Raw genomic sequence first — 11,532 nt, forward strand, 5'->3', positions numbered from 1 at the left:
CTTTCTCCTCTGTAACGGGCTTTCTCCTCTGTAACGGGCTTTCTCCTCTGTAACGGGCTTTCTCCTCTGTAACGGGCTTTCTCCTCTGTAACGGGGTTTCCTCTGTAACGGGGTTTCCTCTGTAACAAGGTTTGCTCAAGTATGGTTCCTCCCTGTCTGGTGGGACACTGAGGTGATTAAGTGGGTCAAAAAGGAGCATTTGTTTTAGTATGTATTGCTACAGAGAAAGCTTTTTTTTTTTAAATGAGTTAGTTTAAAGAAAAATATTAAGTAAACAATAGTACAGGCTGTTAGTAGATATATGAAAAACTATGAAGGCGATAGAGCAAAGACTGAGATTAAGGAAACACTAGATACCTATTAAAAATAAGCATATAGGGTGTGCGCAGTGGCTCACACCTGTAATCCCAGCACTTTGGGAGGCCAGGATGGGCGTATCATGTGAGGTCAGGAGTTCAAGACCGCCCTGGCCAACATGGTGAAATCCTATCTCTACTAAAAATACAGAAATTGGCTGGGCGTGGTGTCATGTGCCTGTAATTCCAGCCACTTGGGAGGCTGAGGCACAAGAATCGGTTGAACCCGGGAGGTGGAGGTTGCAGTGAGCTGAGATTGGGCCACTGCACTCCAGCCTGGGTAACGGAGTGAGATTCTGTCTCAAAACAAAACGAAACAGAAGCATATAAACCAGACCCGTACAGCTGGCTAAGTGTAAACTGACAAAAATTAAATTTGGAATCAAAACATTTATTTTTCTTCTATAAAATTCCTTGAGGGCCTGGGAAACTGAATATTGTTAGAGATGATGTTTCCTCTGCTGTGATAATTTTACAAATTGGCATTTTCATAAAGTCACTGCCCAGTTCATATGTTGTTCGTTAGTTGTTAAATGCCTTAAGTCACTACCAAGAAAGTGAAACATTGGGCAGAATTTCAATTACTGCCATCACATGCAGCCTTCACATTGATTCCAAAGCCAGAAGAGACATGTTGTATCTCATTTATGTTTTAGCCAAAGCCTTCTCAGACACACATCATCATTTAAAGACTGTGAGATAAATTACTACCTTGGCCAGTGAACACATTACGTCCTCTGTATGGTTTTTATCAAGTAACTGCCCAGTGCTCCCATGACGCTGGTCAGGTCCCCTTGTTAGGCCAGCAAGGGCCATGGTTCCTTGATAATTAAGTGTTAACATGTTACACTCCTTTTTATGGTTACTGGTGACCTACTTTGCAGAACAATTTGTTCATTCCAGATTATGATGATGGCTTTTCAATGAAGCATACAGCCACCGCCCGTTTCCAGAGAAACCACCGCCTCATCAGTGAAATTCTTAGTGAGAGTGTGGTGCCAGACGTTCGGTCAGTTGTCACAACAGCTAGAATGCAGGTCCTCAAACGGCAGGTCCAGTCCTTAATGGTTCATCAGGTAAAGTCATAAAACATTCATTTCAATAAAATGGGCTTATACCACAAATCCCAGCTGACATGATTCCTACACCATGCCTAAATGTACCTGTTAAATATGTCAGTCTAAACTGTTCCTGATTTGGAGAAGAGGTTTAAGGAAGTGGACCTTTCCCAAATGTTTAATAAGTTTGTCATTAAAAACTATAATATAGAACCTTGTAATGGAAGGTATATTTGTTAAGAAATACATGTGAACTTAAGAATTTTGAGGCATCCTATCGGTCTTTACTGCTCTACTAAATACTTTTTCCAAAGGAATTGCTCAGGCCTGAAACAGTATTCTTTAACATTTACCTATTGATCATAATCATTTCTTTGTGCTGCATTTTGTATTTTTTAAATCTTAGCTAGACTCGTGTAATAAATGATCTAAAGTTCAAAACATTATTTGGTACACTGTTTGAAAGTATGAACCATTAAAACAGGAGACATGATTGTAAAGCCTGATCCTGTCTTGCAGCGAAAACTAGAAGCTGAACTTCTTCAAATAGAGGAACGACACCAGGAGAAGAAGAGGAAATTCCTGGAAAGCACAGATTCATTTAACAATGAACTTAAAAGGGTATCTGTTTAATATGTTAACTATACTTTTATCACCGTACCTGTTACTTTATTTTTCCTCATTCTTTTTTCCAAAATAGTATTTTTATTGAATGTTGTTCACTTTGAAACAGGGCTAACTTTACTATAAAACCTGTAAGATCTTTTTTTTTTATAAAATTGTTCCCATTCTCTTGACAAAATTGCAATAAATTTGAAATATCATGAAGTATATGCATATCTACTAGGCCTATAAATGCTAGAGCCCTCTGATATTTTAAACTCCCATACAGTCATTAACTACTTTCATTTTATTGTGATTTATTCATCAAATGTCTTCATTAAATGTAATTTATAGTTTGCACTTTGCATTCAGACAAGGAAATCTAGTTGGTAGCCCAGAATGTAAAATGGAAGCCTTATGTATACCCCAGAATTTTCACTATTTTGCCTCACCAGCTGCTCTGGAATATCCCGTATTATATGACTGCTAGAGCAGTTTTCTTTTCTTGTAGACCCAAGAGTTTCAGAGAAGACCTAGAACCACATTTTTTTGCGCACATACACAGACACACAGGTGTATAGATATATATATAGTTCATAGGCAAGGAAACCAACTTTTGAAAGAATATATCTGGCTCAAAAATTATAAGGAAAAACATTACCGAGTTCTGTTTTTTTCTTACTAGTTGTGCGGTCTGAAAGTAGAAGTGGATATGGAGAAAATTGCAGCTGAGATTGCACAGGCAGAGGAACAGGCCCGCAAAAGGCAGGAGGAAAGGGAGAAGGAGGCCGCAGAGCAAGCTGAGCGCAGTCAGAGCAGCATCGTTCCTGAGGAAGAACAAGCAGCCAACAAAGGCGAGGAGAAGAAAGACGATGAGAACATTCCAATGGAGACAGGTAACCCACTAGCAACAAACGCAAAGGAAGTGCCAAGGCTTTGTATGGCTGTCTTTAATTTAGGTTTTTCTTTCTAAGTGCAGGTATTCTGGTACCTGCCACTGAGGGTGATGCCGAGTACTAGATTTGACATGATACTGACATTCAAAATTTTAACCTTTAATGCTTACATTATTTATCAAGATGTAGTTATTACTGTTAAGATTAATTGTCTTTGGTGTCCTAGGACAGCATTCTGCAAAGTAATACCTGTAAGGCAATCCTGCCCATCACTTGTTTTTGTAAATAAAACTGGAACACAGCCACACTTGTTTGTTTACATACTGTCTGTGGCTGCTTTGGGGCTAAAACAGTGTAGTTGAGTAGTTGCAGCAAAAACTGCCTGACCTGCGAAGTCTAAAATATTTTCTGTCTGGCTCTTTACAGAAAAAAATTGCCAGCTCTGTCCTAGAAAAACCCTTACTTCTAGGTATACTGATTTTCCTGATTAAAAGCATCCCTCAAGGTAAAAAAATAAAATTAAAAATAACTTGTATCAATAAAACTTACATACAGTACTGATTACATTGATCATCACTTGTAATTTTGAGATCACCTTACCTCATAGCACTGTTTTGACACTGCCTAGTACACTGTGTAAACAGGACTCAGCTAAAAGTAGTTATGGAAAACAAAACCAAAGGCTTCCTGGAGCATCGTTGAAAGAAGTGGGAGGGACAGTAGTGATACTTGGTTCTCAAATGACAACCTCCGAGTGCCATACTTTGTACTCAAATGACAGCCATCTGGAAAACATGAATGGAATATAGATATCTTTCCCAGGTATTTCTGCAAAATTTAATCCAGCAGATTAACATTTTAAATAGTCATATTTTAAGTTTCACTATCTGAGTCTCTTTCTGTTTTGTATGAACGTGAATTCATTCATCTTAATGAATTTGGAGCATGAGCACATTTTTGTGGTTAAAACAAAAGCTTGCAAAATAAAATACTGATTTTTGCTAATTTTACAACTAGACGAACACTCAGTCCTATGCCTCTGTTTTGGCATCTATGAATGGGGCATGTCTTATGCTTAAGGTTTGCAGGTCTTTACTCAGGTTCTGTCCTCCTAGTTCAAGGAAAAAACCTGAAGAAAATTGTTTGAGACTATTAGAGCTAAAACCTCATGCTTTTAATTTCTTACAGGAAACAGCCCAGCATGACTTTAAACAAAGTGTCTAAAAGATCAACCTTGTATTATTTCTACAACTGCTTTCTTCTTGTTTAATCCATAACACTACAGACTAACGCTCATTCACTGTCCAATAGAAATAAAATGCAAGTCACATGTGAAATTTTACACTTTCTACTAGTAACATATTTTTAAAAGTTAAGCCAAACAAGTGTTTTAACAGTATGTTTTATTTAATTCAACATATCTTAAATAAAATTATTTCAACACGGAAGGAACATTTTTAAAATCAGCTTTCCTTTTTTTAAATAGTCTTCAAATCCAATGTATATTTTATACTTTTATACACATCTCAAGTCAGAAGCTAAATTTTCATCAGAAGTATTTGATCTGCATTTATTTAATAAATTTCATTAATTTACAGCTAAAAAGTAGATTTTTCATACCCAAATTGTTCCAACATTCTTAAAAGTTCTTTAGTCACACTGGCTCATTTCAGGGGTTTAATAACCACATGTGGCTAGTGGCTACCATATTGGACAGCACAGCTGTATACTGTCAGCTTAACTAGAGTAGAATTTCATCTTGGAACTGACAGTGACAAATGTGTGATTACAGAGGAGACACACCTGGAAGAAACGACAGAGAGCCAACAGAACGGTGAAGAAGGCACGTCTACTCCTGAGGACAAGGAGAGTGGGCAGGAGGGGGTCGACAGTATGGCAGAGGAAGGAACCAGTGATAGTAACACTGGCTCGGAGAGCAACAGTGCAACAGTGGAGGAGCCACCAACAGATCCCATACCAGAAGATGAGAAAAAAGAATAAATGTTGCCTTGTTTTATGTGTTCTAAATACTTTTTTAAATGAAAAAATGTTTTTTGGTTTTAATGGTGTTATGTGGTTTGTGTATTAATTTTTTTCTTGTCCATATCACACCACCAAAGGCTTTTGGACCATTTAGCATCATGAGCCTAATGGCACAGTCAGTCACCTTTCTTAAGTGTTGTGAAGATGGCTCTTTTCTTTGGATCTTGTTTCTAGCCCTCAACTGCTGAAAGCCTCAGAATTTAGGTTAATTGAGAAAACACCCACCTCTTTTAGAGAATTATCCTTTGATGCTGCAGAATCTACTCTTACAATGCCTTCCTACAGCTCACTGGGGTGCTTACCAAAGCCATAGCTTTAAACCTTCCCAATCCCCATCAACAGCTTCCTGAAAGTTTCCTCTCTTGTTTACTTCTGCAAAGGGTAGCTTCTTAAAAACGTGATCATGTATGAGTAAGTATTTGTTCACTTACCCTTTTTTACTTTTAATCAATGTCAGATACCAAGAGTTGTGTTAAGAAGTTGAGTGTAGCCTGCAACTACGCGTGGATCTTACTGATCCAGAAATAGTCCCCATAGTTAGAGTAGTTACTTATGAAATGGTCATTAAAGTGAACACAGCACATATACATTATCTGTACTGCTTTTTGTTATGATTAATATTGGGTATGTTCTGGTAAATCCATCCTTATTGTATAGAAAGAAAATTACTTTTTTACCAGGTTTTCCAAAGACAGAATAGATCACAAAGCTCAAGGAATTTAATATTCTTGTAATGGACTAGATAATTCAAACTGATTAGCCCATTTCTGAAGAAAAACAGCTGGGAATTAAGTTAATCCACTTGAAATTGTTTTACAATAATCAGAACATTCGAAACCTCAAGGCTCAGGATCCCATAGATCAGAGCCCACCTTTTTGATAAACTCTTAAAGTCTTGGAGACTAGAAGCAAGATAGTTTGTGACACATATGCTTCCCAAAAACTAGAATAGATTTTTACTGAATAGTGGTATATCTGATGGTATATGTTTCTTAAAGGTCCAAATGTAATAAAAAAAAAAATGAAGAAAAAGGTCTCAGTGTTTTTAATGCACTACGTAGTTGTATGCAAGACAGGCATCCAGTTTTTTTCTGTAATGCAGTGACAGTGTGGAATGACCACTCAGCCATTATGAATTTGTGTACTCAGGGCCCTTGTCTCACCCAACTGTCTCGATAAACTGCTGCAATAGTTTATTTGTACAAGACACTTGTGAAAATCACTTTTCTTACATTATAGTCAATGTCACATACGGAAGTTGGTCTTTGACTCCAAAAGTAAAGGGAATATGAAGAAATCTGTAACGTTTGAACTGTCTTTGAAAAAATGGCTATGTAATAAATGTAAGTCCTGTGCTTATATGGAGAGAACTCTGTACCAGCATGAGTTAATTTATAGTGAATTCACTGCTATTCAGTTCATAGCACATTAGTGACTAGGAATCTATGTTCAGCTTCCTGAGAGGAGGGGAGGAAGTTTGATGTTGGGTGGAAACGACTCTTGACATCTGTTTCCTTGTGCGTCAAAGAACGAATTCGTATCAAATCTGTTGAGCTTTGGCCATTATATGGCTAAGAACTTCAGCCATCTCATCTCAGACGAATTGGACAGCCTCTTTGATACATTTTCTAGTAGTCAAAATGGGGCAGATGTAGTATAATATGGGTGGAAAACAGTGCCCCAGCAAGATACCAGGTTATTTACTGTGGTATGGAAAGCTCTAAGAGAATGGAAGTGGTTCTTTTGCCCAGCTGGAAATAGCACTGGGAAAACAAGTGTATCCAGACCAAGCCTGCCCATACAACACTGGCAATTGGTTGATGAGGGAATTAAGTCAGATGGGAGATGGGATTTTTTTTTTTTTTAAGTTGGAGTCTCCATCTGTTGCCCAGGCTGGAGTGCAGTGGTGGCGATCTTGGCTCACTGCAACCTCCGCCTCCCAGGTTCAAGCAATTCTCCCTGCCTCAGCCTCCAGAACAGCTGGGATTACAGGCTCTCGCCACCACGCCCAGCTAATTTTTGTATTTTTTAGTAGAGACGGGGTTTCACCATGTTGGCCAGGCTGATCTTGAACTCCTGACCTCCGGTGATTTGCCCACCTTGGCCTCCCAAAGTACTGGGATTACAGTCATGAGCCACCGTGCTCGGCCTCAGTTGGGATTTGACAGCTCTGAACCTCAGCAGGGGAAGACTGAAGTAAAAATCCACTTTGTCAGAGTGATATATGTAGACTTGTTTGAGATGGTTGTCGGTTTAGAGAATGTGGGATGTGGTAGAGGTCTTTGTTTTTTTCCCATGTCCCAACAGGCACTGGAGCAAGTTACTTAAACTCTTGAGCCTGTTTTAATTATAAAATAGATCAAACTGCTCTCTTTCTCGGTGCCCTTACTGCTCCTTGATTTTTAGTGCATTTATTTTGAGTATGAATGCAGAAAGTCTGAGGGCCTAAATTTTATTAATTTTTAACAAATGGGAGAGGGGAATCCTTGATAGTCCCCCAATCAACTTTCCTTTTGTTTTGAGAATGAGTCTTGCTCTGTCGCCCAGGCTGGAGTGCAATGGCACCATCTCGGCTCACTGCAACATCCGGCTCCTGGGTTCCAGCAATTCTCCTTCCTCAGCCTCCTGAGTAGCTGGGATTACAGGTGCCCGCCACCATGCCCGGCTAATTTTTGTATTTTTAGTAGAGTCAGGGTTTTCCTTGTTGGCCACGCTGGTCTTGAACTCCTGACCTCCTGATCTGCCCTCCTCTGCCTCCCAAAGTGCTGGGATTAGTTTTCTAACAGGAATTTTAAAGTCTGTAACTTCTCCTGTCTATAAATAAGGCTGTCTTTTAAATGACTCTCCTACAGGATGTGATAATTATGTATTCTATAAAGCCGAGATTTGGAGAGAGGTAAATAGCTATTTCACATTAATACAATAATGTAAATGCCCTATGGAAAAGATACAATACTTGGACTATGTTTTAAAGGGGAATCTGGGGTCTTGCATATTGAAGTTTAACTAGATCCCTCCAGATTTTTGGTTTTGATCCTACACTTTTAGATACTAGTTTTTGGATTTTAGACAGTTGGTGCTGACGGTGTGAAACTTCTATTGCCTGCAGTTAAATTGAAGCTTTGGTTTCTCATGTGAACAGGCAGTGAAGCTGGGATTATACTTTAAGTCCTCATTTCAGAAATAGTTTCCCTCCACCCGCAAGCACTACCACACATGGTCTCCCCACCTGGTTTCAGCTAGTGCATTAGTTTTATCTTGTTTTTTACCGCTGGGCAAACCTTGCTGGAACAACAACTGACTTCATGATTTGCACATTTGGAGGGCTTAATGTCTTTGCAAATGAAAAATCCACTGTGCATTAACAAGCTCAAAGGAACTCGGAGCCTTTTTAGAAGAAATCATCCTCAATTATAATGTGGCTTACTGCAATAATGTTTCTTTGATCAGGATGGAAAGGAAAATACTGAGTTTAGCAGAACACTTTTTGGTGTCTAAATGTATTTGTAATGATACAATTGTTTATCAGTGTTTTAGATTGAACCATAAGACACTGCCAGTGTACGATTTCATCTACAAAATGACAACTTCACCTGGCTTAACCTAAATTCTGCGTTTTGTACTCCAAGAATAAGCTCTTCATGGCAGCTCTCTAAGTGTGAAATGATGGAACTTTCTATTTGCCAGAATGACCTACACTTCTCTAATAGTTTATCTCACATTGTTAGCCAAACGCTGATTAAAACGCAAATCTCAAACTATTGACTTTTTAAGAGCCTGATGTTTAAAATACACTGTGGTGAACTTATAGTTAAACTAGCTCGTTTATGTTCACACATTTTCTCATTTAGCACCAGAAAGTTTCTTACAGCTCTTTTGCATGCATTCAGGAGTAAAAAGCATTATATGGGGAGGGGAAATTCCCAAATGATAAAAGCTTTTTACCTAAAAGTGAGACAGTAACTGCAGATAATGGCTCCCTTTGAGGAGGCACTTGAAAGAACGGAAAGGCTGCCTTAAACTTCTTGACTTTAAGGGGCAGCAAGGACCCTCGGTCAGCCACCTCCACACCTGTCTAGCACTTGGTCCCAGGTGCCCATAGGCGTCATGGCTCTGCTTAAATAAATACCTCTAGTCCTGGGGAGTCCATCATCTCTTAAGATAGCTCATTCCTTCTTTAGTTCACTAAAGGTATTTCCTCTCACTGAGCTAAAATCTGTCTTCCTATAATTTCAGCCACCCTCTTACACACCTTGAAGTCAATTAGAGTACGTGTCACCACCTTCCAAGTAAAAGATCTTCAAATATTTCAAGACATGTGCCCCTTGAGATCCTTTCAGAAGACAATTTCCATTTTCTTTTTTAGAATTTTTAATTTTTTAATGTCCAGAAAAATCTGGAACATAGATAGTTTACATTCTCATTGTCCTGTTGTCTCCCCTCCAATGTGTCTCTCCTGGGATAAAAGGACTGTCTCTTTTCAAACACGTTTTTCTCTAATCTGGTAAAGTGTTTCCTCCCCAGTGTATTGTACTTGAGACACAACATCTCCAGATCATGGAAACCATCTGCCTAAAATACAGGGGTGGTCCCATGATGACCTCACGGTCCTGTACAGCACAGAAGTTTTGTAACTGTACTACAGATTCGAGCTCCATGAAATGAGCGTTGACGAATGTTTTCAGATGTAGCACAACGAGGAGCACACAGGTTCAGTTCACTGAGTTAGTACTTCTCAAACTCGATCATTTGCATGCCACCATCACAATTTTTACCGTTTCTGGGTACGACTTGTGCTATTATTACTTAGCAGCTTTCTTTGAATCAGCTTCTTCCACTTGAATGACTTATTTTAAAGGGAAACTGTGTATCAGCATAAATGTTAAAACCGTTGTCTTTTGTCAAAAAAGAAAATAACCTTAACACAAATATTTTAGTAGTTCTGTTTAGACTTAAATATGTACTATGTAAAAGAGTATTATTTAAGGCCAAGTGTGGTGATTCATATCTGCAATCTCAGCACTTTGGGAGGCCGAGGCAGGAGGATCACTTGTGGTCAGAAGTTCAAGACCAGCCTGGGCAACATAGCAAGATCCTGTCTCTATTTTTTAAATAAAGTTTAAAAAAAAAAAAGAACATTCTTTAAATGGTCTTTGTACTACCCAAAATCATCCCAAGGATCCCACGTGGTGGTCTGGATAACACACATGGGAGAAGACAACAGTAATGGGAAGGGCTATCTCCTGCTACCTGCAGTTGCAGGAGGCTTGTCTTTTTAGAAACTATCCCTGGGTCAACAGCGGCTTATAACTCAAGGGCAAATTTGGAAAGTTAATTCCATGATCACCTAATAATAATAAAAGCCAACATTTGTTGAGCACTTACTATATGCTCATGCACTTTTTATACTTTTTATTTTCTAATCCCTGAAGTTAATATTAGAGTAGATCACTTTACCAATGCAGTTTATATTTATGATCTTGGGCCTGAGTTGATCAATCAACTCCTACAAACCATTTTTCCTGGAGAGAGGAAAATTAGCCTCAGGCTGTTGTACAAGAGATTAAATGACATCAAGATTGAACATCTGTGCTAGGGATTTCATCATTGTGGATCAATAATTCAAAAGACTCAAGACAAAAGTATCCACTCGGAGATCAGTGTTCTTGCAATGGGAGATGTATATGGAAAAACTATTCCCTTTGTAATCCTTTCCTTCTTCCCTCCAAAGCTCTCCATACCACCAAAATGAAAAAGTACACACACACACAAACACACAGACTTAAATAATTTGTGTGTCTACAATAATACAAAATACTGTGCTACACAGAGAACTACTCTCATGTCTGATGTCTGCTGTGTTATGTGTGCATTTTACCCCTGTTGTGGTTTCCTGTCAATCAGTGAGCAGTGGGAAACCTTTTAAAAGACATCCCTGGTTGGGTGTCAAAAATTTCAGGAAGTATCAAATTAGATGGATGTTATGCAGAATAACTCTCTGACCTTTAACCACCTCTTCCTGGTGTGTGCTGTGGATGCGTCTTCCTCCTCCTCAAAAAACACATCACGTATTCTGGGACAATAGCCTTAAAATACCTCCTTGAAGCCATCAAATATCAGTCCCAGTCTGGGTGGCTGTGGTTGTGGTTCTCCGGCGGGTGGTTCTCAGCCTGAGCACAAAATCTCCCGGGGAAGCTGTGTGAACCCCATCCAAGCCTATTGAATTAGAGGGTACCAAGGTGGAGCCTAGCAGATTAGCACACCAAAGTTTGCAGAATCACTGATTTGGTTTAATCCCTTCATTTTACCAAAGGGGAAACTGAGGCCCCAAAAAAGAGAATGGAATGACTCATCTAAGATCCAACTGTCTCGGTGCCAGGGCTGGAAATGTTCTTTACAGCGTCTTCTGGGGAGAGCAGAGCCTCAGGATATTTTTAAAAACATGTTCAAACCCTAGTTGGACTGAACTTTGCCAAGAGTTGGACGTTCTTCAGTGTGCGACACTTTCCAATGTTATACTTTTTAACGACATATGATGAATATCATCTCTGTTTTAAAGATGGAGAAACTGAGGTT

The 11,532-nt window shown here is 39.0% G+C and overlaps 1 protein-coding gene across 5 annotated transcripts in view; it reads left to right on the top strand.

The window, feature by feature from the left end:
* SMARCE1 (SWI/SNF related, matrix associated, actin dependent regulator of chromatin, subfamily e, member 1) overlaps window positions 1-5,982 on the top strand; it is a 22,992-nt gene extending 17,010 nt beyond the window's left edge. For 4 of the 5 annotated variants that reach the window (XM_011998932.1, XM_011998934.1, XM_011998930.1 and 1 more), the window contains 4 exons: window positions 1,260-1,432; window positions 1,934-2,035; window positions 2,703-2,913; window positions 4,706-5,982. In XM_011998932.1, the coding sequence (XP_011854322.1) occupies window positions 1,260-1,432; window positions 1,934-2,035; window positions 2,703-2,913; window positions 4,706-4,914 (695 nt within the window). In that variant the 3' untranslated portion in view covers window positions 4,915-5,982. Of the gene's footprint in view, window positions 1-1,259; window positions 1,433-1,933; window positions 2,036-2,702; window positions 2,914-3,339; window positions 3,419-4,705 lie in introns of all 5 variants that reach the window. The other variant, XM_011998931.1, reaches the window with a different exon arrangement.
* The last annotated feature ends 5,550 nt before the right edge of the window (window positions 5,983-11,532 follow it).

The sequence above is a fragment of the Mandrillus leucophaeus genome, unplaced genomic scaffold (genome assembly GCF_000951045.1).
Source record: "Mandrillus leucophaeus isolate KB7577 unplaced genomic scaffold, Mleu.le_1.0 Scaffold58, whole genome shotgun sequence".
Classification (NCBI taxonomy): Eukaryota; Metazoa; Chordata; class Mammalia; order Primates; family Cercopithecidae; genus Mandrillus; species Mandrillus leucophaeus.